The sequence below is a fragment of the Gopherus evgoodei genome, chromosome 8 (genome assembly GCF_007399415.2).
Source record: "Gopherus evgoodei ecotype Sinaloan lineage chromosome 8, rGopEvg1_v1.p, whole genome shotgun sequence".
Lineage (NCBI taxonomy): Eukaryota > Metazoa > Chordata > Testudines > Testudinidae > Gopherus > Gopherus evgoodei.
The window spans coordinates 30,194,705-30,221,665 of NC_044329.1; the positions used below are offsets into that span (position 1 = coordinate 30,194,705).

The 26,961-nt window shown below is 40.6% G+C and overlaps 1 protein-coding gene across 1 annotated transcript in view; it reads right to left on the reverse strand.

The window, feature by feature from the left end:
* Nucleotides 1-26,961, reverse strand: part of SLIT3 (slit guidance ligand 3) — an 811,508-nt gene that overhangs the window by 235,854 nt on the left and 548,693 nt on the right. Inside the window, exons 11-12 of the mRNA XM_030572932.1 lie at nt 22,502-22,573; nt 12,589-12,660 (exon numbers count right to left, since the gene is read on the reverse strand). Coding sequence (XP_030428792.1) covers nt 12,589-12,660; nt 22,502-22,573 — 144 coding nt within the window. The remainder of the gene's footprint in view (nt 1-12,588; nt 12,661-22,501; nt 22,574-26,961) is intronic.

Here is a 26,961-nt window from a genome sequence, read left to right on the forward strand (position 1 = left end):
AAACCACAGCTATTTTTACTCACCCATATCTCAAGGGTGATGTGAGGCTTAATTAATGTTTGTAAAGGTGTTGGATCCTCAACTAGCTGGTTACATCATCATCAAAGCCAGAGATAAGCAAAGAGTGGTACCTATGATTCAGTACGGATAGCTGAGCCCACAAGAGTGTCTATATACAGTATTTTGACACCTTTACAATTTCTATCTATGTGGAGCTTCCCAAATGCTGCTGTGATCAATTTGAAATATGGCCACCAACTGTTTGTATACAAATTGTATCTTTTTTTCTGAAAGTATTCTCCTCTTGAAAGGTATTCCAAATATTGATGTCTTGAGCTAAAAGGTGTCTCCCTCTGAGAAAGATGGAATACATCTAATGCCATTTGTTTATCAGGCATCAAAGTATTAACATATCAGTGGATTTCACTAAAGAGACTGTTATTACAGATTAGTTGAGAAAGCAGTGAGAAATTAAATGTCATTATTTCCAACAAAAACTAAGCCCTGAAAGACCTACACTCTTTCCAGACTTAAGCCAGTATAATCCTCTTTGTAGTAAAATGGTGTGGAAAAGGCTAAGATTTTAAAAGAATTCCCCCTCCCTGCCCCCAAAAAATGAACTCTTAATATGCATCACTATGATCCAGTTAAAAGGAAAAAAAGTGCATGTCACTATCAGTAGTTGGCATAACTACCAATAAAAGATATTACAACATTGTGATTAGCGTGCTATGGAAGATGAAGTCTGATAGCAGTCTGATATGAAGAGCACAAAGCTTGCAACCTGTCATCTGCCTCAATATATTTAGAAAACCACTGATATATATCTTTTTCCATATTATGACTGACCATCAATATTTCTGCCAGGATTCAGCTGACAATGCCAAGAGCTAATTCACTATCAGTTTTTCTCAGTGGTTTAGAAAAGGAGGTGAAAACAAAGAATTGTTCCAGTGGAATTAAAAAGGGAAATTCCAAAAGGTACAATTTAATTATTCATGTTGGAATTTAATCATGGCACAGTCTAACATTTTTTACTTTGATAGATTTTAAACGCTTTTACTTCTCCTCCAAAAGATGGCAGCTCAAGTTGAACAATGACTAACGCTATACTGGGGTATTTGTGACCGTAAGGAAAGAGAGCAGTTGAATTACTAACACCTCTTGTCACAGTCCCTGGGCTTCTTGATAGGTTCTCCCATTTAGATACTGACCCTGTTCAGCTTATGAAAGCTAATGAGATCATAGCTGATGTACAGCCACATAACACATCAGCTAAGTTTGTAATATTACTGCAAGAGTAACAAACACAGAAAGATTGAACGGAAAAAAAACAAAAAACACTGCAAGCAGTCTGAAAATAATTTTAAAGCTTATTAATCAGATCTATACAGAGAACCTTCTTGTCGACTCTGGATTAGACACTAATCTGATAGTCCTCCTGTTCTCCCCAGGATTGTATTAAATAACAAGACAAAAGTGTCCCATGTGATTCTGCTAAGAATTGAAGATGGTCACTTGTTCCATAAGTAAATGCTATGATTGGTGCCATGGTAAGCAATCCTTTGTTTAGAAATGACAGGATACACTGTAAAGCAAAATGTTCCACTGTTTGTAAGGTGCCCAGTAAGGCCCAAACTCAGAAGGTACTCAGCTCCCTCAACTCCCAGCAAAGGACTGGATTCTGGGAGATGCTCAATGTCTTCTAGGACCACAGTTTCTCCAAGGTATAGGTTCCTCACAGAATTTAGTAAGTGAAAATCTGTTGATCTATCTGCCTTTCCAGCAGATGCTATTTATGTATGATATACAACAATCCAAATAAAGCACAAGAAAATCTGAAAAAGTTTAGACCTATACAACATTTGCTCAGTCAAACACTATATTGTATTCACTAAGTCTGCCTGTTTCTAAAGTAACCATTTAACTTGAGCAGGGGTGGCTCTATGTTTTTTGCCGCCTCAAGCACGCATGCAGGCGTCCTTTGGCAGCACGCTGGTCACCTGGATTCGGTGGCATTTCTGCGGGCGATCTCCTGGACCCGCGCCTTCAGCGTGCCTGCCGCCGAATTGCTGCCGAAGACATGGGACCAGCAGACCTCCTGCAGGCATGCTGCCAAAGGCTGCTTATCTCCTGCCCTCACGGTAATCAGCACGCCACCCCCTGCGGCTTGCCACCCCAGACACGCACTTGCTGTGCTCATGCCTGGAGCCACCCCTGACCCTGAGATACAGAGCATCTTCATGGAACATCACTATCCCCTGTAGTGCTTTCAAGCTTGTTTAATCTGCAGTGAGAACACAAGTGCATGGTCTGCATAGCTTTTCCAAAAGAAAACAAAAACATCCTCACTTTTCAGAGGGATTGGACTAAAGGCAGCACAGACTACACATATTTCCATTTGGTTTGGATTCATAACTATTTAATTTTGCTTTGTTCTGGGTTTGGTCAATTCAAAGCAAAATAAAGTAGAAACCATATATTATTCTTTTAAAAATACAAAATCATGATATTGACCCAGATTTGCTCAGAAATACAAGTGGCTTAAGTCCAACAGTTCGGATGCATTTGCTCAGTCTGAAGTGTAACGAGTTGACAAACACAGAAAGGTGCAGGTGGGACTCTTTTCCTGAATATTTATTGTGTGTTCTGAAACAGTAAAAAAAATGATCCAGGCAAGAAGGGACATGGACACACACACCCACACAAACCCTCATTGGTTTGAAAGACAGTTAAGTATTTTCAAGAGCAAGAGAGTGCAAATTCATTTTAAATGATTTTTCATTAATACCATGGGATTACAGAATGTTTTGAAGACTGGACTGCAACGGCATCTGGTTGTGAACAGAAATTGATGCTTAGAAAGTGGAAAAGCTCTAGGGGCCTAGCTTTAAAAGACTGGGATGTCAGCTTGGCAGAAATTGCTTCATCCAGGCACCTTATTTATAAGACTAAATGACTAAACAGAAGAATTTCATGGGATAGGAAGAATTTATCTTTTATTGGAAGGGAAACACAGGTGTGCTGATGATAGGTGTGCTGATGAGGTCACCAGGGAGTTTTGGGGGCAAGCAATGAATGGTGAGCAATGAAGGATTTTGTTATGGAAAATTACTGTTTGTTCACAGGTTTTGTTTATATATATATAATTTTGTAGCACTGGTTAAAACTAATAAAGATATATTACTTCAAAGATTATTTTGGAGGTGCTAGACACAGTGATGCAGAGCTTGGTGCTTTCAAGTATGCAGAGAGATTGTGAGAATTTCTATGCCTTACATCACCTTGGATGGGTTAGCACCTCTCTACATTCTCTTTGAGCTTCAGATTCTAACTAACTCAAATCCAATGGCTAAACATCAAGAATTTGGTGGAAATGCTGTGCGATAACTGAATTCCATGTAAAAGCAGCAAAGAATCCTGTGGCACCTTATAGACTAACAGACGTTTTGGAGCATGAGCTTTTGTGGGTGAATACCCACTTCCTCAGATGCATGCAATGGAAATATCCAGGGGCAGGTATATATATGTGTGCTAGCAAGCAAGCTAGAGATAACGAGGTCAGTTCAATCAGGGAGGATGAGGCCCTGTTCTAGCAGTTGAGGTGTGAAAACCAAGAGAGGAGAAACTGGTTCTGTAATTGGCAAGCCATTCACAGTCTTTGTTCAATCCTGAGCTGATGGTGTCAAATTTGCAGATGAACTGAAGCTCAGCAGTTTCTCTTTGAAGTCTGGTCCTGAAGTTTTTTTGCTGCAGGATGGCCACCTTAAGGTCTGCTATAGTGTGGCCAGGGAGGTTGAAGTGCTCTCCTACAGGTTTTTGTATATTGCCATTCCTAATGTCTGATTTGTGTCCATTTATCCTTTTCCGTAGAGACTGTCCAGTTTGGCCGATGTACATAGCAGAGGGGCACTGCTGGCATATGATGGCGTATATTACATTGGTGGATGTGCAGGTGAATGAACCAGTGATGGTGTGGCTGATCTGGTTAGGTCCTGTGATGGTGTTGCTGGTGTAGATATGTGGGCAGAGTTGGCATCGAGGTTTGTTGCATGGATTGGTTCCTGAGCTAGAGTTATTATGGTGTGGTGTGCAGTTACTGGTGAGAATATGTTTCAGGTTGGCAGGTTGTCTGTGGGCAAGGATTGGCCTGCCACCCAAGGCCTGTGAAAGTGTGGGATCATTGTCCAGGATGAGTTGTAGATCCTTGATGGGGAAACCCTTGGAGGGGTTTTAGCTGGGGGCTGTATGTGATGGCCAGTGGAGTCCTGTTGGTTTTCACACCTCAACTGCTAGAACAGGGCCTCATCCTCCCTGATTGAACTGACCTCGTTATCTCTAGCTTGCTTGCTAGCACACATATATATACCTGCCCCTGGATATTTCCATTACATGCATCTGAGGAAGTGGGTATTCACCCACGAAAGCTCATGCTCCAAAACGTCTGTTAGTCTATAAGGTGCCACAGGATTCTTTGCTGCTTTTACAGATCCAGACTAACACGGCTACCCTCTGATACTTGACACCATGCAAGGCACTGCATTTAGCCATATGGAATGGAAATCCATCAACCTCATGAAGAAACTTGCACAAATACAGACAGATATCATCTTCCTTTCCAAATGCAAACGGATGGACATCATACCAAATGGACTAAAGGTAAAAAATCCGCTGCTATCTACATACTACACAGACCACAGTGAGAGATTATGTCATACTCTATCAAAAAAACTGAGGAACCACCTGATCAGCATCCTATACAGCAAACAGGAAAACATCAAAAAAGAGCTCTCCAACCTGGAGACTCTCATTAATAACCAAACTTCTATACAAACGGACTTCACTAGAATAAGACAGGAGATCTACATTACTCACTTCACCGCTCTTCAAAGGAAAAAGGACTGTAAGCTGTCTAAACTCCTACCTGCCACATGGGGCCACAACAGTGGTACCCCTAACCCACCCAGCAATATCGTCAATCTATCCAACTACACACTCAGCCCAGAAGAAAAGTCTGTCCTATCTCGGGGACTCTCTTTCTGCCCTGCCACCCCCACCAACATGATACAGTTCTGTGGCGATCTGGAAGCCTACTTTCGCCGTCTCTGACTCAAAGAATACTTCCAGGACAACACTGAACAGTGCACTGATACACGGGTGCCCTCCCACCAACAGCACAAGAAAAAGAACTCCACATGGACTCCTCCTGAGGGTCGAAATGACAGCCTGGACCTATACATTGAATGCTTCCGCAGGCGTGCACACGCAGAAATCGTGGAACAACAACATCGCTTGCCTCACAACCTAAGTCGTGCAGAACGCAATGCCATCCACAGCCTCAGAAACCACCCTGACATTATCATCAAAGAGGCTGATAAAGGAGGTGCCGTTGTCATCATGAACAGGTCTGACTATCAAAAGGAGGCAGCCAGACAACTCTCCAATACCAAATTCTACAGGCCACTTCCCTCAGATCCCACTGAGCAATACACTAAGAAACTACAGCATCTACTCAGGACACTCCCTACACTAACACCAGAAGAAATCAACATACCCCTAGAGCCCCGACCAGGGTTATTCTATCTACTACCCAAGATCCACAAACCCGGAAATCCTGGACACCCCATCATCTCGGGCATTGGCACTCTTACTGAAGGACTATCTGGATATATGGACTCTCTACTCAGACCCTATGCCACCAGCACTCCCAGCTATCTCCGCGACACCACTGATTTCCTGAGGAAACTACAATGCATTGGTGACCTCCCCGAAAACACCATCCTAGCCACCATGGATGTAGAGGCTCTCTACACAAACATCCCACACACAGATGGAATACAAGCTGTCAGGAACACTATCCCTGATGATGCCACAGCACAACTGGCTGCTGAGCTCTGTGCCTTTATACTTACACACAACTATTTCAAATTTGATGACAATATATATCTCCAGATCAGTGGCACTGCTATGGGCACCCGCATGGCCCCACAATATGCCAATATCTTCATGGCCGACCTGGAACAACGCTTCCTCAGCTCTCGTCCACTCACACCCCTTCTCTATCTACGCTACATTGATGACATCTTCATCATCAGGACCCATGGGAAGGAGACTCTGGAAAAATTCCACCATGATTTCAACAGCTTCCACCCCACCATCAACCTCAGCCTGGACCAATCTACATGGGAAGTCCACTTTCTTGACACCACGGTGCAAATAAGTGATGGTCACATTAACACCACCCTATATCGAAAACCCACCGACCGCTATGCCTACCTTCATGCCTCCAGCTTCCATCCCGGGCACATCACACGATCCATTGTCTACAGCCAAGCACTGAGGTACAACCGCATCTGCTCTAACCCCTCAGACAGAGACCAACACCTACAAAATCTCCACCAAGCATTCTCAAAACTACAATACCCGCATGAGGAAATAAGGAAACAGATCAACAGAGCCAGACGTGTACCCAGAAGCCTCCTACTGCAAGACAAACCCAAGAGAGAAACCAACAGGATTCCACTGGCCATCGCATACAGCCCCCAGCTAAAACCCCTCCAACTCATCATCAAGGATCTACAACCCACCCTGGACAATGATCCCACACTTTCACAGGCCTTGGGTGGCAGGCCAATCCTGGCCCACAGACAACCTGCCAACTTGAAACATATTCTCACCAGTAACTGCACACCACACCATAATAACTCTTGCTCAGGAACCAATCCATGCAACAAACCTCGATGCCAACTCTGCCCACATATCTACACCAGCAACACCATCACAGGACCTAACCAGATCAGCCACATCATCACTGGTTCATTCACCTGCACATCCACCAATGTAATATACGCCATCATATGCTAGCAATGCCCCTCTGCTATGTACATCGGCCAAACTGGACAGTCTCTAAGGAAAAGGATAAATGGACACAAATCAGACATTAGGAATGGCAATATACAAAAACCTGTAGGAGAGCACTTCAACCTCCCTGGCCACACTATAGCAGACCTTAAGGTGGCCATCCTGCAGCAAAAAAACTTCAGGACCAGACTTCAAAGAGAAACTGCTGAGCTTCAGTTCATCTGCAAATTTGACACCATCAGCTCAGGATTGAACAAAGACTGTGAATGGCTTGCCAATTACAGAACCAGTTTCTCCTCTCTTGGTTTTCACACCTCAACTGCTAGAACAGGGCCTCATCCTCCCTGATTGAACTGACCTCGTTATCTCTAGCTTGCTTGCTAGCACACATATATATACCTGCCCCTGGATATTTCCATTACATGCATCTGAGGAAGTGGGTATTCACCCACAAAAGCTCATGCTCCAAAACGTCTGTTAGTCTATAAGGTGCCACAGGATTCTTTCCTGCTTTTACAGATCCAGACTAACACGGCTACCCTCTGATACTTGAATTCCATGTGGCACTCACCTAGAATTATAAATCAACTCACAGGCTAAAACTGGCACATAACTTCACCCAACCCTCTCTGGAGCTTCTCTAAGTGGTCTGAACGGCTTGGTGGTGCAAAACTGGGCTGGAGATGTTGTGATAATAGCATCTCTTGTGGAAGTACTGGAAATCTCATTACCAGTCAAAACCCACAACACAGAAGCAGAGGAAAATGAAAAGCAATAAGTGTTAACTAAACAAAAGTTTGATTGGTTTTTAGAAGGAAAAGGCTTGGGGAGAATGTTCATTTGCACCAGTTTTCAAATGTCAGTGCAATTTCTCACTCTGTATAAGTTAGTAGTTAACACCATACATCACTACAATTAGTGGCTTGGACCTGGGGTTTTGGCTTGAGCCCATCTCTAATTCTGGAACACTTTTAAAATGTGTTTTATCTCTTTATACTTCAGTCTACAGGCATTAGTATGTTTATAGCTCACTCCCCCTTCAATGCACACATTTAACTCTGATGCTCACTGAAATCACATACATATATAAAATGAGAAGAGAACCATAAGTTTCTTGTGGATTGTTATGGAGGTGAAGTTACAACAAGCCCATCATTTTCCAGGTACAAGTTCTCCAGCACAGTGGCATATGGAAGGAGAAAATACAGGGCTAGATAAAAAGAACAGAAACCACCCTGGGAAACTTTTCTTGTGCGTAATTGTCCAATTGACCTTAGCGAGCTCAATCTCTCAAGATTTAAGATCAACACATCACAGCACTAGTATGACCAGTGACAGTGCAAGGCAAATTTCCTTAAGGAACAAGGTTTATTGAAAACTGACACATGTTAGACACTTGATAAACCAGATTACATTCCCCGCTTAGATACTTAATCTCTTTAAACAGAAAATGTTATGATATCCTTTTGGTTCCAGGGACGAAGATACCTCAAAGCATGTGGTGTTTGATGGCAATAAAAACGGTCTGGAAATGTTTGTTTTAAAATGGCTGCATAAAATGCATTGTTCAGATATGAAAAGGACAGTTAGGCTCTGCATGTATTATCTACAATTTATTGGCATGAACCATTTGAGTCACATCTCTTTCTCTGCAGGATGGCATTGCAGATTTAGCCATGAGGGGGTAAGCAGAGTACCGTAGTCATCAAGCTTATCTGTCAAACTGCTGCAGAGAAAGAACGAGCTGTGGGGTGTTAAGTTTTACCTACTGCATTGTGATAGGCATGTTATTTGGGAAACTCAGAAATTCTTGAAAGGTCTTGTCCATGTTCCAAGAAAATTGAAAGACAGATGATTAAGTTGCTTTAATTTTATTCCAGCCTCCAGACAGACCAAGATTAGTTTACAGCCTACTGGAAAGGTAGTAAAACTGACTGTGGCTAATGTTTACATGAAAACATCCATCTCCAACTGAGGCACTTTCCATTTCTGTAATATTCATATCCATGTCAGACATGCAATGCTAATAAAGCAAATGCTGTTCTACAGCTGCGTTCTCTTTCTATAGATTGTTGCCATGAACTGGAAATGAAAGTTACAGGTCACTAATTAATTCACACTCCAGTTCTCCTTCCTGGAAAATAGTATACCTCGCTACAGGAAAATCTTAGTCAATTAAAACCCCGAGAGGCACTTGATACAGCTCGACAAGCTGAGTAGAACGAACATGATCATCACTTCCATGAAAGAAGTTGAAGGTCAAGAACAACCACCCAGAATCTTTACTATTCAGGCTACAAGAAGCTCAGAACATGACTAGTTTGAGTTTGATACAGTCCAAGAAGAGAGGGCTCATTTGCTCATTAGGATGCTAGAATCTGTATTGCAACTGGATTCCATGGATATTGCTGGTTTCACTTGTGTATTTATGGAACAGTAAAATTCGGGAGAGCAGCATTCTAATTGAAATCCAATTGTAGGGTTATTTATAACTATACGTTAGGTCAGTCAATTAGTAAATTAATCATGGCACAGACTTAAGAAATTACATGTATCTGCCAAATTTTAAATTAAGCCAGGAGGGTAATAAAGTTAAATTTAAAAAGAAAAGATGGATACTGTCTAACTATGCCTTACTGCCTATAGTATATATGCCTCACCCACCCCTGTATTATCTGAATGAATTACAGAATTCTAACCACCATTCTAGGTGGTCTAAAAGTAGACTAAAATTATGATCTTTCCCACACTCAAGGGACAGACAGGATTGTTATAGATATTATGGGTCAGATTCTACCATCCATACTGAAGCTGAGCAGCACCTTGCTGTAAAAGTAGGCCATTGACTTTAGTACAACTACTTGCAGAATTAAGATACTATTCTTTCTAATTAAGAGAGGTAGCATGTGGCCCTATTTTATTATTTTATATACAAAACACAAGGATAGAAAAGTTTTTGTGGGGCTTAAAAGAATAGTATAATTGAGAGCAAATAACAGAGATTTAAGAGATTTTCCTCCTAAACCAAAACCTGAAAGCTCTGAGAAGGACCCATGCTCACCCTCCCTTCCTAACAGCATACACTGCTTTACAATGTACCGATACATTTTCAAAAATGGTCCAGTTCAAGCTTAGAAAATTACATTGGCTACCAATGTATTCTAATCAGAGCATTTTTATCAGTGTGTCTCCAGACTAATAAGAAGAAATCCAATCTAGAGATCACTGAATGCTAAATTAGATCTAATCAGAGGGCAGTTTTCCAACTGTTCAACAGCAGGTCTAAAACCAATCCATGCCATTTATGTTTTAGGGATCCATTAAAATACAACAAACAAATCTGTAAGAGCTGCTTCGAAGCCATGGTCGGAAAAATGTGTAGACATTTGTTTGCATTTAAGCATGATCATTCAAATTTATCTTTGCCAACAGCTACTTTGCATTCCAAATATCTTCAAAAAGTCATTTAAAAGCCCCCAAAGTAACATTATCCGTGAATGCCCTAACTTGGACAATCTGTTAAGATTTATCCATTTAAATCTTCTCATCCTGATGCGGCTCAAATGGTTTAACAGTAGTATCTCTGAACTATTTCCCATTACATGGATTTTGTCACTTTAACAAAAAAGTGTCACTTTAGCTAATCTCAGTAGTAGTGTTACAATATTTGGCTTACAGAAGTAACATAAAATATGGTGTTACATACACAGAAGTACTATTATATAAATATAAGTGCAGTAAGTAAACCTATCCTTATGTTTCATTCAGAGGTTCTACAGACACATTTTTACAGGACACTTAGATAGCCATATGTTAAGTGATCTTTTTTTTTTGCTACTGAGAAGGAACCCATCTGTAATGTGTCCAGCTTTGAATCCAATGATATAGCGTCCTTTTAAATTCACAGCTGTAAAAGGCACCGTGTGAACAGATTTTGATCAAGCTGAATTCTTCATATACTTTCCTCCAACATAACAAAAAAAAACCACACACACACACACACACACACACACACACACACACACACACACACACACACACACACACACACACACACACACACACACACACACCCATAACTAGATTGAGGATTATTTGAATTAAAGGCTCTTTTTGCTTGAAGTTCCTTCACTGACTGTATGCTGCTGTTAGAGAACGACAATAACTAATGTGCCTCTTGTATCAATTGGTACTGCACCCAAGTTTCAGAATACTTCAGGGTCTACTGTCCTCATGCATAACAAAACAAAAAAATAATTCCATACCTAGTGCACATGCTGGGACCAAAAGTAATTTAACATACAGAGGAGCCTGCTGTGAATGGGGCAGGCTGACAGGAAAGGAGCGTGCAAAGGGCAACGGGAGGTAACTGATTGCCTGAAAGAGAGGAACAGTTTGCAGAATTCTCTCCTGAAGACTTATAATAAATCCACCTTATGTGCTCTTTCTCATCTTGTCTCTTTCCAGAGAAAGGTGATCCAGGTTTGCAACCGAAAAACCTATTGACTAAATTACACACACGAAGTGAGAGGAGAGTAATCCCCTGTGGATTATCACTTATAGCAAATTACAAATATTTTAACTCATTTTAGCTTTTTGTCTGTACCAAAAAGTTTATAATCCAAATCTCTCTCTGTCATTGTATGGCCTCTAGTGCAATGGAGTGAATAATACAGTACCATAAATAATAATAGTTATTATTTGGATTTTCAATTCAGTGTATATTGAGACAGACCAAGACTTATAAATAAGTCTTTTGATTAATTTTGTTGTAGTCCACCCAGAAATACTTGATTTCCCTATTTTCCATTGCATTCACTGTATGTGTATTATGTGATGCTAGCCTATATGGAACAACTTCATTTATTTCTTTGTCTAAGCACATCTTCAGGGATGCTAACTTGAGCTCCAGGAATACAGTTCAAACCAATTTAACTTTTGCCTCCTCTACTGGATGGCTGAAATGGTGGCTGATTTTTCTCTCTCGAGATAGGTTCAAGGTGCTAAATTTTGTTCCCACAAAGTGAAGAATGTTTGGATCTGGTATTTTAATTCTGTTCCATCTCTATTTTTCTCCAGTCCTTAGATCATGACATTGTTTTAGTGTAAACCAAATCTGCATTTTAAACTATGTGACTATGTAAATATACCAATGGCACAGGACTGAGACCACTTGCATTCAAATGGATCCACAACCAATGTAATAAAAATAATAAAGATATGGAACTAGACACTCCAGGTAATTGCAATATCCTTAAATATTACTATTTTGCTTATGAGCACAGGCTATCTGCAACATTATTGTCAGTGAGGATCTACACATTCACCTACATATGTTACAAATAAATAGAAAATATGAAAAGTGGTATAAAAATTATCAACTAGCATCATCTTACTGGTATTTGGTGGTGACTTCCAGATCTTGAGTTTCTTCATAATTCACCAACAAAATACTTCCCCTCTTAGAATTATTGTATTCTTCCTCCCGCAAACTTAATCTACTGTATCAGCTGCCTGATACAGTTACTGAGCTGAAAAAATCACACTCACCTTTTCTCTTTTTCTCCTCTTAACCCCATTGCTATCCTAGTCAGTGAAGTGTCTCAATGAGTTTTCAGTGCATAAGGTGATGGGCCAATAAGGGATTTTCTGATGTTAAAACTAGAAACTGAAAAAACTAAAAATCTGGTTAGGCTGAATAATAGTAAAAGAAGAGATCATACTCACAGCAACTGCAGAGAGACAAGTCCATCGAAAAGGCCTTTGGGAATCTCAGTGATCTTATTTCCATAGAGCACTCTGAAAGACACGGGGAAACAAAATAATAGTAAGTAACAGTCCAGCTTACTAGCCTCTCATCCCTCTCTGAATTATCATTTTTATTGATCTCATGCACCATGACCATGATCTGTAGCCATTTCATTTAACTACTGATCTCATTTTCTTTTCAGGAGGGCACATGGTATTAAATGAGTTGTTATGATTCAGACTTTGTCTGGTGCTGAAAAACGTCTTTAGTGCAGAAACTGGACATTTTCCAAAAAACTGTATTTCACTATTTTTCAGCCTGTCTTTTTTCCATTCTCCCTGTACGAAATGTTTTAACCATTAAGACCCACTGTTCACAATGCAAAAAGTATAGAATTCAGCATGGTGATGTTGCACTGTTAATTTCTAACAATCTTGAAATACAAACCAGGGACATGTACATTTTAAAGGACCCTGTCTGGATGAGATCTGAATGTCTTATGACAGCCGAATTGGGTACAGAATGTCACCCAATCAGCATTTCAGGAGGTATTCTGCCCCCACCAGTTGCAATCTCAGCCTGACCCAGTAAGTGCAATGGAGCTCAAGAGGGGAAAATAAGGATATATGAATATTTCACAACAACAAAAATGATTCACTTATGAAACTGAGTAAAGATTTGGGAGCATACATGGGAGTTACTTTGTATAAGCTGGTTCACTGAAAATGCCAGGTGCCTCATAGACTCATAGACTCTAGGACTGGAAGGGACCTCGAGAGGTCATCGAGTCCAGTCCCCTGCCCTCATGGCAGGACCAAATACTGCCTCGATGATGTTCAATATGCACTAATACTATAGTAATATCAGAAAAGTTCCAAAGTGTTTCCCTCAACCCAAGCCAAACATACAGCTGTGAAAGCAGTGAAAACCACCACCACAGCTCAATTGCCATCATATTAAAACAAAACTTTAGATTTTTAGAAAAAGAAAATAAACATTTCCAAGTCTAATGGGGCTGCACGTGTGTGGCACATTAACATTGAAACAAATAACTGACTAAACAAAAGTCAGTATGAGAGCTCAGGCACCCATTTGTAATTCATATTAATGTTCAATGTTACACTGAGCCAAATTAGCTAATGTCATTGTCTGCCCACCATGTCACAGTGGAAGTCAAACCTTCCCATGCAGCAGCAGAGAAACAAAGGGAAGCACATGATATTGCATCTTATTTTCCTACATCCCACATTTCCATTTATTGTTTCTAATTGAGAGCCTGGAAACATTTACGCAGGAGCTGCTTTGATTAAGTTTGAGACAAGCAAATGTTCAAATGCCCACGTTTGCCTGGCTGTTGTCAGGTCCACACTCCAAAGATATTTTGTCTTTGATATACTGACAATGGCACTCCTGAAAGTACTGCCGCTAGTAGTTACTTACGGGAGATGCATCTCCATACTGGCCAATATCACACCCAATTACCATATCCCCAACCTTCCACCTTCCTGCCTCTCTTGTACAGATGTACACACACTGCAGTGTTTCTGGAATGCCCACATTTAAGTCAGAAAAACACACCAGAAAGTATGCAGGAAGACCCAAAATTATCATTTCAATGATTCCACATACTCTCAGAGATGACTTTAGCAACAAGGAGCCTATTTTTGGAGGTTTACCTACAGAAATAAATGCTGTAAAATGCATGTGCATTTACTTCCCTAGCTTGAACATTAGTCACTTCTGCTTTTAAAGCATGCAGTTTTCTAGTTGTCTGTGCAAATTTGGCACATAAATGTTACATTGCATCCCGCAACACCTGAAAATCAGACCCAAGATATTTTGCATTAAAATTATAGTCATACCAAGTAAAATACACAATAAAACAAAGTAAATAAAGAAAATGGCTCTATCACACAATTAGTGAATCAACAAAGACACTTCTACTCTTTATTTTTTCCCCTTGGAGTCTCATTAATGCTTCATTTCCTTCACAGGCTATTTGGAAGAATGAAAGGGTGGCTTTGTAGAGATTTATACTTGTCATTTAGTGTCAGGTAAAGGAAGAAATTTACAGATACTATCTCCCCTTGCAGCAGGAGAAGGAAGAAGACTTCTGGCTGAAGTATACCTGCAGTAGTCTGATCTCCATGCTCTTGATTTGAAATTTAAAAATGAGTGAAAGAGGGTTAAAAGGAACCACAAGACTGCGTCCTCTCCTCTTCCCTGCTGCTCCCTTCCCTCTCTTCCAACTATAAATACCCACAGTGGTGGTCTTTGTTCAAGAAAGATACCAGTCTGGATGTAGATGAGAGCCATGAAAACAAACACACAATCCTATGTGCAAGAGTGCCCAGTGCATAAGTTGTATTCTGCTCATCTCTGGTACTTCTGACAAGGCTATTTCTTCTAATGCCAGAATAATTAATGCTGAAGAATCATTTGCTATCTATTCAAGTCAAGCAAACTTTTCACAATATTGCAGGTGGCTTCCTAATGTTAACGAGTTGTTGCGGCATGTGTACAATTGATGCATTCTTAAGAGCATGTAGAGTCATCAGCCTGCCAGTTCACAGCTAAATGCTTTCAGCATGGCTGCAACCCACATGCTGCAATTCTGCAAAGCACCGGGCAGATTAGGTGGATTTCAGCTAGCAACAATTTCCTGACTGTCATCAACCTTCCAAACACTGGTAAGAACAGTGCATGAAAAACCCAAACTGCCAGCTGCAATGCAAACATTAGAGCAGAAGCTTGGGAGAATCAGCCGTTAAACTGACGAGGAGATTCTTCACTAAAAACAATAAAATAAAAGGCCCACAGTTATATTCAGCTGTTCATGGAAATTGAAAGTGCTCCTAGAAACAGGCCAATTTATTTTACTGAATTAACTAATTGCTTGGGTTCAGAGAACAGAAAAAAGGAGTAATTTTTTACATATTCTTTCCCCTTTATTATATTTAACAAACGATGCATTCCAGAAAGTGAAGCTTGTTGTTCCTTCATTATTCCAAATAAAGTAGCTTATCTTCTTAGCTCTTCATAGGAAGAAAGACAACAAGCAAATGAAAACCCTAAATAAAGAGGTCAGACACACCTTCAAATGACCATGCTCGTCTGTTTCATACTGTTTGTTAACACTTTTATGCTCTTATATTAAGTGTTATTTATTTGTTCCCATAATATAAGAACTAGAGGCCACCAAATGAAATTAATGGGCAGCAGGTTTAAAATTAATAAAAGAAAGTTCTTCTTCACACAGTGCACAGTCAATCTGTGGAACTCCTTGCCCGAGGAGGTTGTAAACGCTAGGACTAAAACAGGGTTTAAAAGAGAACTAGATAAATTCATGGAGGTTAAGTCCATTCATGGTTATTAGCCAGGATGGGTGAGGAATGGTGTCCCTAGCCTCTGTTTGTCAGAGGGTGGAGATGGATGGCAGGAGGGAGATCACTTGATCATTATCTGTTAGGTTCACTTCCTCAGGGACACTTGGCATTGGTCACTGTCAGTAGACAGAATACTGTGGTGGATGGACCTTTGGTCTGCCCAGTATGGCCATTCTTTTGTGTCTGCTAAGAGATGCCATTAAACTTGAAGAAAAGTTTAGCAGAACATGATATTTTGTGGGTTAATTTGACTCAAACTGGTGCCAAAATATCACAGTTGCTGACAGTCTGAGCAAATATTGATAGATTAAATAAAATAATTAGACAGAAATTAGGAAAATTCTCTCCACAGTTTGGTGTCTCAGCTTCTGGACTAATCACCTGATGTAAGTGGCTGAAGCACTACTTCACACTCAGCATTAGAATATACTGTACAGAACCCATGAAAATATTAAACATGAAACTATCCTGCACTGGCAGGAACTTGGACCAGAAGGACACTAATGCATTTTCTACAATCTCTAGAAGTTCTGGAACCCTTTAACAATCAGAAGATTAAGGAATTTGGGATCACACGAGCAGCATAATATAGTATAGGCCTTCCACAAGCACCGAGGTTTAGTTGTCTGCTTCTCAAGTACCTGAAACAATGGGTGCAGATTTCTCTCTATTCTCTGGCACTTCTGCATGCATTCCCACAATCCTAGTTGCAACTTGCTCAGTTGAGTCAGAGTTTCAGAACATAAAGCTTTTCTCCTGAAAGTTGACCCAAAACTTGTTGGGTATAAAACCCCAGTGCTGAATCCTTTATGCTGTACCATATGTTTTCCAGCTAATAGTTCCTTTAGTTTGGCTTGGTTATAACGTTCTTAGTGAAGTGCCAAATCATGACTCCATGCAATAGCTTTGTCAGCCCTCAAAAGCCTTTTAACTACCTTTCAGACTGTGAAAATGATTCTTGTTATGAAGAATTATATTTCCAAAATTATGAGGACAATGGCATAGGTTCAACAGGAATAAGAGCTCTCAAAACAGCAGCAAGGATAGGGTAATAGGAGCATTAAATTTCTGATATTTTAGGAAAACTTGCACCTTTTTTTGTACGGCATTTCATATTTCTCCATAACAATTAGGCCAAGTAAATCAAGGTAAAAATACTGGCTGCAATTTGTTACTCTAAAATAGATGAAACATTTATTTAAATAGTGTTTTAGCCCAGAATGACACCAGATAAATCATCACATGACATGTGATGATGTAAAATATGAATGACATGCTAAACACTAAGAATAGTCTGTATGCCAGCTGATCTAAACTGATAAATCACTTGTGAGCCTAATTCAGATTTCTCATTTTACACAATTCTAAAATCTACTCCTTCACAACTGAAGGGCTTAGGCTGCTTTGCTGCATCATACAAAATGTCTCCAGACTGTCTGGATAAGGTCTTCAGAACTCTGGCACAGCCGAATTAAATGTGCAGAAAGTCTACTGGTTCCCAGAATCCTCTTGTATGTTTGGTACTATGTACAATAAGCAGACACTAATCCCTCATCCAATACCCTCTCTGATAGTCAAGCCAGATGTTTCACTGGATGAACCAAAAAATAATTTACTTCAGAAAATCCATGTGACAGCTGAAACAGAGTAGAAACAGGAAAGCATTCTGAACTTATTCACAATTTCCAGCCTGGTGTATGAAACTTGTATTTTATTAACAGTTACCTAATAAAGGCAAAATAATACTCTAGTTATACAGGTTGTAAATCTAATATATTACTAACATAGCCGTTTTCAAAAGTTTGCTTAACATCGAGACAGTGGAGCCCCTTCCAATCAATCTTTTCTGCTTCCACGTCTTCCCTACAACAACATTATCTCTCATACAAAAAGTAATATTAGGATAGTATTATGGAGGCAAGAGAATAACAAGCCTTCTAACATGAATTTCAGCTAGCAGCCTTCTAACATGAATATAGCAGCTGCATTGTTACTCCTTCTTTTTGTATCTGTGTTCCTTACTTATCCTTAGGTTAAGGACTTTGCATTTACTTCTATGTATCTTAAAGACTTATATGGACCCCAGAACTGTAGTATCTGGGCACCTCACAATGTCTAATGTATTTATCCTCCCAACACCCCGTTACATAGGGACATGCTTTTATTCCCATTGCACAGATGGGAAACTAAGGCCATGTCTACACTTACAAGTTTACAGTGGCAAAGGTGTAATGATATAGCTGTAAGATGCCACTGTAAGATCACATTGTAGCCACATTATGCCGACGGGCGAGAGCTCTCCCATTGACATAATAAAACCAACTCAATGAGTGGCAGTAGCTATGTCGGCAGAAAGTGTCTCCCACTGACATAGCACTGTGCACATGAACACTTATGCTGGCAAAATATGTTGCTCAGGTGGATGTTTTTTCACACCATGTGCAACAAAAGTTTTGCTGACATAAGTGCTAATGTAGACATGGCCTAAGACACAGAGAGACTAAGTGACTTGCTGAAGGTCACACAAAATGGTAATTAAAACCAGGTCTCCAGAGTTCCTCTGTCTCCGCACTTGATGGCTGCAGACTTTCACTTCTCTAGTCACTCTAAATCAACGTGCATTTTGGTCTGATCCCCTTATGTGTCCAGTGTAATTCCAAAATATGATCACGGTTGAATTTACACCAAACATCCACCCAAACACATGAAAAGAGCCTGCAGGGATGTGTTTGTTTTTGGTGAGCATTTTTTTAAATTGCAGCTGGTGACCAAATAAGTTTCTGGAAACTCCAAGGGAACTCTGAACTCTGCTTCAACTATTGTAGCAGAAAGCTTCATAGCTTGAAGACTGACAGGAGGATTCACCACTGTAACAAAAAATAACTCCATAAACTACCCAGAAGCATGGACAATCAGTGACCGACAGACCATAGACTGAGAGCAACTTTATGTGGCAGAACAAAGTGTCATGGGGAAGAATGGAGGCACTTCAGGGTAAAGTCAATGCTCTCTAACAAACTAGTTTTATTCTCCCTGATTCTGGGCTCTAATAACTAACTCAAAAGGGAGTTGAGGGAGGAGCCAGAGCTCCCTTTTTTTCTGTGTATTCCCTGGATTTTCTTTCAAGAAGAAAAATATTCTTACCGCCAAGACTGATTCCAGACATGGCTGGAGAGCAATCTTCTGCTGAATACATGGGTTAGCAGAAACCAGCTACCTAATTTCCTTTTTACAGGACATGCTGGCAACGGAAGGAGCTTGGGGCCTTACACTGGATAAGCTCTTCTCCCTCTTGTTTTGTGCTAAAGAAATCACTGCCAAGACAGGAAGTGCTGTTCTAAGGAGCTGAGATGTAATAATCAGTTTGAGTCTGAGCACGAAGAGATTTCTTGTTTGAAAAAGATTTTTTATTTTTTTAAGAAAAAGTCTGGTGACTTTGTAGTGCATGCACCACTAGTCACGTTTAGGAGATTGGATTTTGTATAGCATGTGCATCTGTTGCTGTAATTAGCATCACTATGTTTATAAACTACTGCACGCATGTTCTCTTCTATTCTACTGTAACTATGGTGGGCAGAGTACCCTGCCTCACCACTGAGGCCTCGCACCACTCAACTAATTACACGAAAATTTGGATTGGGTAAGCTACTATATAAGGGGCATCCACTGGTCAGTTGTTAGAAAAACATTCTTGGCAGCCTTGCAGATAGGCCCTTTCACTCTCCTGGAAGCAGAGAGCACCACAAGTGCAGTCAGCTAAGAAGGAGCAGACAATGTAGGCTGTGGAAGAAAAGGAAATGAATTCAAACGGTGTTTATATTTTAATGGGCACAAAGTTGCCTACTTTCATTTCTGCATTAGTATGTCTCCTTCCCTTATCATGGTTTTACCTCTGAAAGCTACAAGACCAGCTGTACCATATGCAGATTTAATCTCAATGTTGGCAAACATTCTTATCAGATAACAACCTAATCACATTCAATATAACGATAAGAAAAATTACTCAGCTAAGATAATGCACTGTAGACAAAGCAGCGACCATTCAGAAAATGGAGCTGAATAACATCACTGGGCCACTAGGGCTCCAAAAATAATGAACCACTTAAAAAAGAGTGAGTGAATTCTATCTTGTTCCCTCTTGTTCTGCTCCATTTGGTAGTGCCATAGGATGGGAACTGGCCCTTTAAGGGGAATTGGCTTCAGCCCCACTTCTGCCTCATTATCTGCCTCCCAGTTGATGGGCCGGGGCTGGTGTCCGGCTCAAGTGACCATGCATCAGATATTAACAGCTTAGGCATAGGGCTTCCTTTAAGAGGGAGCCAGCTCCTTCATGGAGGAAGACCAGATGCAAGGAAAGACCTGAGGGAAACCTTTCTAAAGAAGCCCAGATTCTGGAGTGGGCCTAGCGGAGCTTCCCAGCTCAGAGAGAGCTAGATCCTGATGGACAGAAACAAGGATAAGGAGAAGATACATCAGCAGGGAGGTACCTGCAAATGAGCAAGAAGAGATCCATGGGTACAGAGTACCAGGGAACCAGCACTCCCTACCAACCAGATGGAAAGGCCTGACTGCAGTGACCTGCAGAGAATGGCAGGAGCAAAAACCTTAAGAGAGAGTTTAGAGCCCATGAGGCATATAATGGACTAGTGAGTCTCCAGAAGGAGGCCAGGAATTTCTAGTTTTGAATTTAAATACCTTTGAGTATATAATCCAGTTCCAGCAAGGGGATAGCAATTGGAGCACAGCTGTAGTGATTAGTTTGGCTATAGATGGAGGCAAACTGAGGCAGAGGCAGTGTCCCACACTGGATGAGGAAAGACTCTGCTATAGGCAACTTCCCTCCTTGTATTTTCCTTTTGCTGCTTCTGGCCAAAACTATCCCTATCTCCTTGATGAACTACTTTGCGATAGGCCTCACCTATACTTAACCTGAACTGGTCTGGAACAGTTTTAAACCAACTGAAGCTCATTCAGTTTAAGCAGAGTTTTGGATGACAAGCCAAAGAATACCCAGTCCCCTTACTGGTTCTGGGGGAAGTCAAAGTGTTATTGATGCATTCCAGCATGGTTTTGGTTCTGGCTTCCTTCCTATACCCCAATGTGCCCCCCCAGCCACTGAGGTCAACTTGTAGGCTTGTGTTAATTCTACCTAAACTTGAATGCCTTTGAGCTTGGCACGGCATTAGTATTTGAGGTGCCTTGACTCTGAAAGTCGCTTCTATCTGTTTGCCTAGAGCACAAGCCTGTTGAGCAGTGCTAGTCAAGTACTGTGCCAAATTACATTATTCAGTGAACATCCCTCTTTTTCACTGAATCATTTGCTAACACTTTTGTGGGATTTGACAAGATCCATAGCAGGTTGACTGGCAACAGAATACTCAAATCCACAAGTTACTCAATAAATCCTGGTGACAGTAGATATCTCTGGCATTCTACCAGGTGTGTTTAGGACACAGGATAAAGCCCATCTTTTAGTATTCTGCCTCAAGGGCTTAATACAGTATATAGTTTAATGCTGATAAGTCTTTCTATATTTGCACAGATTAAAAATTTACACAGGTTATTTACTAATGCTATTCGGCATCCAGAAAATGCAGTGATGGCAGCATTTGTAAAGTGCATAGTGGTCGCTAATCCAAATTAATCTAAATTGTCTTAAAATCATATTTCATATTAACTCAGGTAATGCCTTTCCAAAGTTTTAGACTCCTCTTCCTACTAGGACTTCTTCTCAACACTTCATCTTTGGTTCATTTTCTTTATGCAGCAAATGACCTTGTATTGCCCCATCTTTCCTATTACAACCTTCAGTGTTTTAAAACAGAACTTAAATAGAACTAGTGGTGTGAACTGGCTAAAATACAGCAATATTCAAACAATTGAAGACCATGAACAGTTACAATTTTCAAAAAAGAAAATATTAGTTATTGAGATTCTGTTTTCCCCCCTTTTGTTTCTGTAGTAATATTTTAGTCCAGGTACCTTGTTGATAAAACAGTACTTACAGGTCAAAAATATGACCATTTTCTTGATTGGCTGAGGTCCTTCATTATGTAATTTGCAAAAAGGAAAACAGAATCTGAATGCTGCTGAGAAAATGGAAGAGGGCATGGGTGTAGAAAAGCTTTTTTCCCCAAGATCGTTATAAAAGCACCACAGAAAAGTGACTCTGAGCTGTGGTGTGTTTTTGGACACCAAGATGAGGCAGACAATAAGCCTACATAACCACATACAACACAGTTACAGAAAGAATACACTCATTCAATGGCTTTGGAGAAGTAAACAAATAAGTAACCTTCAGGGTACTCATCTATAAAGGAACTTATTAGAGTTGTGTAAACCGTTCCCTCTTCAAGTCTGCAGGATAAATTTCTCAGTTACGAAATATTAGGTTCTTTACATTAGTTGACGACTGTGCACAGAAACAAAGCATAACCAGCCACCACTTACTCTATTTTTTTTTACTTTCAGATTCTCCCCAAACAGTTCATTCATCCCTACTTACAACGAGGTGAGAGATTTCAAGCCATGGAATGCATCAGGAGCAATGTCAGATATTTGATTCTTGCTGATGTCTCTGTAAAGATACAGGGGGGGAATGACAGGTTACTTGTAAATATGAATTTGTTGAAAAAAGTTTGATTTTTTCAGTGTTATAAGCACTTTATTACTTACTTCATTATTATTGTTATTTATTTGTATTACCCTAGCATGTGGGAGCCCCACTCACCATGATCACATTGTGACAGGTATTGTACAAACACAGAACAAGAAGATGGTTCCTGATCCAAAGAGCTTACAACTGCAGTTTAAGATAAGGGATAACAGATGGACACAGACAGATGGGGGAATTCAAGAAAACAATGCAACAATATTGGTCAGCATGACAGGCCATGTTATCAGCACAACAGTGTTGTCAAGTGTTGTCTAAGTGTTGTCAAGCTTTTAGCAGGCATCATGGCAAAGGAGAGTTTTAAGGAGGCATTTAACAATGAGGTGGCCTTGAAGATGTTTACGGAGAGCAGCTCCCAAGCAGGAGGGGCAGCATGGAAAAAACACAAAGATGCTTGTTTGAAAATTTAACATGTGGGGAACCGAGGCTGGTATCATTAGCTAACCAGAGGCAGGAGTCAATATTTCCAGACTGAGATGACAGATAGGATGGCAATAGGCCATGAAAGGTTTTAAAAGTGGAGACAAGTAGTTTATGTCTGATGCAGTAGAGAGGGGGCATAGTGGAGGGATACAAAGAGAGGGATGACATGGTCAAAGCAATGGGCTAGGAAAATGAGCTCTACAGTAGCATGCTGAATGGATAGGAGCAGGACAAGACTGTATTTGTCAAAGCTAGAGAAAAAGATGTTGTGGTAATCAAGATGTAAGATAGTGACAGCCTAGACAAGAATTTTAGCTTCATAAACAAAACAAAATGTGTTAGCCTTGTTTAGGATTAATCACGGGTTAGAGTATATAACCATCCTAAGAAATGTGGGTATTGGGTTAATAGATAAGTCTTTCCTGTGCCAGATCTCTGTTTGGCAGTGAACTGGCACAGGAAAGACTTATCTATTAACCCAATACCCACATTTCTTAGGATGGTTATATACTCTAACCCGTGATTAATCCTAAACAAGGCTAACACATTTTGTTTTGTTTATGAAGCTAAAATTCTTGTCTAGGCTTGTCTAGGCTAGATCTCTGTTTGGCAGTGAACTATGCTTATATGGGGGAATAAATAGCCATTTCTCTGATTTTAAAGACCAGCATCAGTGCCACTCAGAACTGGTGCTGGACAGTAATAAATTGTGCCACTGATGCAAGGTTCTTAATGAACACTCTTGCCCATTGCGGATGAGCAGAGCACATTCTACTGCACCCCTCATCTGAGGGGAACTCTGCTTGGCATTTAAACCTGGATTATGACCCTATTCTGCCACCAGCATGGTGTAAAGGAGTCATAAATCACTACAGAATCTGGTCAAGGCATTAAGTTTCAGTAAGGTCCCCTTCACACTCCCATTATAGTTGCGTTTTGGCATCTAATCACATAATGCTTTAACTGTTTCAACAGAAGTTTTGAAAATGCTAAAGACCCAGTCCATGCTTTATTACAGGTGGGATATGAACATGTTGTGCTGGGTGCCCCAACATGGCTATGACGTCAAATCACCTTCTCTAAGGTACTTAGTACATGCAGAACTTTAAGCATATAAACTGTCTTCCTTTGGAATGGTACCTGCTTATGTCAACACTGACTCTGTTCCATTATTGTTCAGGCTAGTAGAATCAGACACAGGTAGTATTTCACATACTACATTTCCATTGTCACTCCATTTCTGCTAGAAGACATGTTCAGAACAATGGATGGGCTTATGCAAAAAACCTAATTTGAGTAGCAGCATCCTAACATCTCTTCAGGAATCTACAACGAATAAGGTTTTCTCACAAAGCTCTTAACAAAGTGATTGATCTAATGATGTTTCCTTCTATAGCGTTTTGGTTCACTTTTGTCCACTGGAGTTTCATTTTTGTGGTTTATCTTTAGCTATACTCACTACAGTCAAGTCTGTGGTGAGTATAGCTAAAGAAGAACCCCTTTCATGCCCCTCTGAAATCTGTTTAGGAAATCAGTTAACTCTGATTGCACTTTGTGTCTAGACAGTAAGATGCAAATAGCAGCCTTCATAGAAGAGCCAAATTTCTTGGCACAGAATTTATACTATGGCATCTATTCAGGAATGTTTTTTCAACCCATTACAATGGAGTAGAGCAATGTGATAGATCAGAACCCTAACATCTGAAAGGGGAACCTTAGTTTTGGAATTAAACATCTGAATGAAGCCTGTTTCTGTATACGTCACATTTTGATTGAAACAAAAGATTTTGTCCCTCCTTCCCCTCTCCAATTTAGGACGTTAATGTGGGTATAACTAATGGTGCCTGAACGTGCATAAATAGCATGCTGGGAGATGACATTCACCCACCTCTTGCGGATCTGGTATGATCAGCATTAGAAGATAATTAGACACATTATTTCCTTTCCATTAGAGCCAAGGCTCCAGTGCTGTTGCTTAGATAGCGAGGCTGAATCTCCTCCTGCCTTGATTGAGGCACAAGGATTCAATTAAGATTTTGCTTTTCTTTTTGTTTCCTTTCTACGGCCTGCTGCTTTGTGGTAGGTTCACTCCACTCTAGTGCTTGATTTACATCAGGAAAGAGTGGATACATGCTTTCCTAACCTTTCATTACTAAGTAAGTTTAGGTCACAGAGCACAAACTTCCATAGTTTTGGATATCACTAGAATCACTGAGTGGAACTGCAGCTCTTTAGCTGGGAATTTAATAGACTGATCAGGATTCCATCCAGACAGAGAATTCATTAACCATCTCAAAGTCTCATCTCCTTATGCCCATGACAACACAGAAGTGATTTCTTTGTGGAAAAGTCTGGTAAACACACTCTGAGCAGTGGTGGGCAACCTGCAACCTGTGGGCCACATGTGGCCTGTCAGGGTAATCTTCTGGCGGGCTGCAAGACAGTGTTTATATTGACCGTCTGCAGGCACAGCTGCCCACAGCTCCCAGTGGCCACGGTTTGCTGCTCCTGGCTCATGGAAGCTGCGGGAAGCAGCGCGGGCTGTAAGGATGTGCTGGCTGCCGCTTCCCACAGCTTCCATTGGCCGGGAACGGCAAACTGCAGCGACTGGGAGCTGCAGGCGGCCGTGCCTGCGGATGGTTAATGTAAACACTGTCTCACGGCCCGCCAGTGGATTACCCTGACGGGCCACGTGGGTTGCCCACCACTGCTCTTGAGGGTGACTGCACACAGCTGCTGTGTAGGAGTACAAATTGCTTCTATCTCTGCAGCAGGGAACAAGGCATATCTTGTGCTTCTTGGACAGCATATGAAGATGATTTAAGTTTCTTTACTGCCCTCTGTAAGGGCTTTTGAGACAAACTACTGAATAATGTTTAGAGCTGGTTGAAAAATGAAAAACAAACAAACCTACAATTCATAAAATAATTTGAGGAACAGTCATATTGCAACATTAGTTGGATGGTTGTGAAACTTTGTGACCTGTTTGTTGCTAAGATGAAAGGTGTTAACATTAAATATCAGAAAGATGTGCAGTTATATTGTTATAGCTAAACCCTTCTGGGGGCTGGAGTCCTCAATCTTGTGCCCAAAATGCACCTGAGAAGCACAAGTAAAATAGTAGGAGATGGCTTGGTGATGTTTCTATAAATTTTCAAATCCGTAGACTAAGCAATCATATATTTGTCTACTAGAAGGGTGAAATCTTCCTTGTGAGCAAGATCAATTGAGTTGCAGTAGTTAACCATGTGTGGAGGCATGAATAACTGTAGTGAGTTCGATGACAGATGAAAGGTTGCAACCAAGAGAAGATGGGATAAGTTCTCTTGGATACTGCTGCTACCTGAACATCCAGTGCCAGTTAAGCATCCATTCTAAATAGTGAGTTTTAACTAAAACAAGCATAACTTCTCAATCCAGGGAACAGCTATAATGTCTTCCCTCTCCTCAGAATGTTGCCCTCACCCTCCCCCCCCGTCTTATTTGGATGGAGTCTCAGCTAACCAGCTCTAACTCAGGTCTAAGCCCAGCCACACACTGGGAAACAAAAACTTCACCATCTTTTAGGAAACTGAGCTAAGTACCATCAAAATATTGAATAAAACATTCTAACATCCTCACACGTAGACTGAACAGCAGAAATAGTAGGATAGAACCTTCTGGTACTCCACAGCATTGACATAATATCACCCTTTGATTGCTTTCACAGAAAAAATGGAGAGACTTTTGTTCTCCTTGGTATACTCCTGTTAGGGCCCACAGACATGTTATTAATTCCACTGATATGAAAGGCTCCTGCCATTTCTAAAGAATCAGCATGAACAAGTGCGCTTTTCCCCATATCAGAAGGTCATCAGCCAATGAAGCCA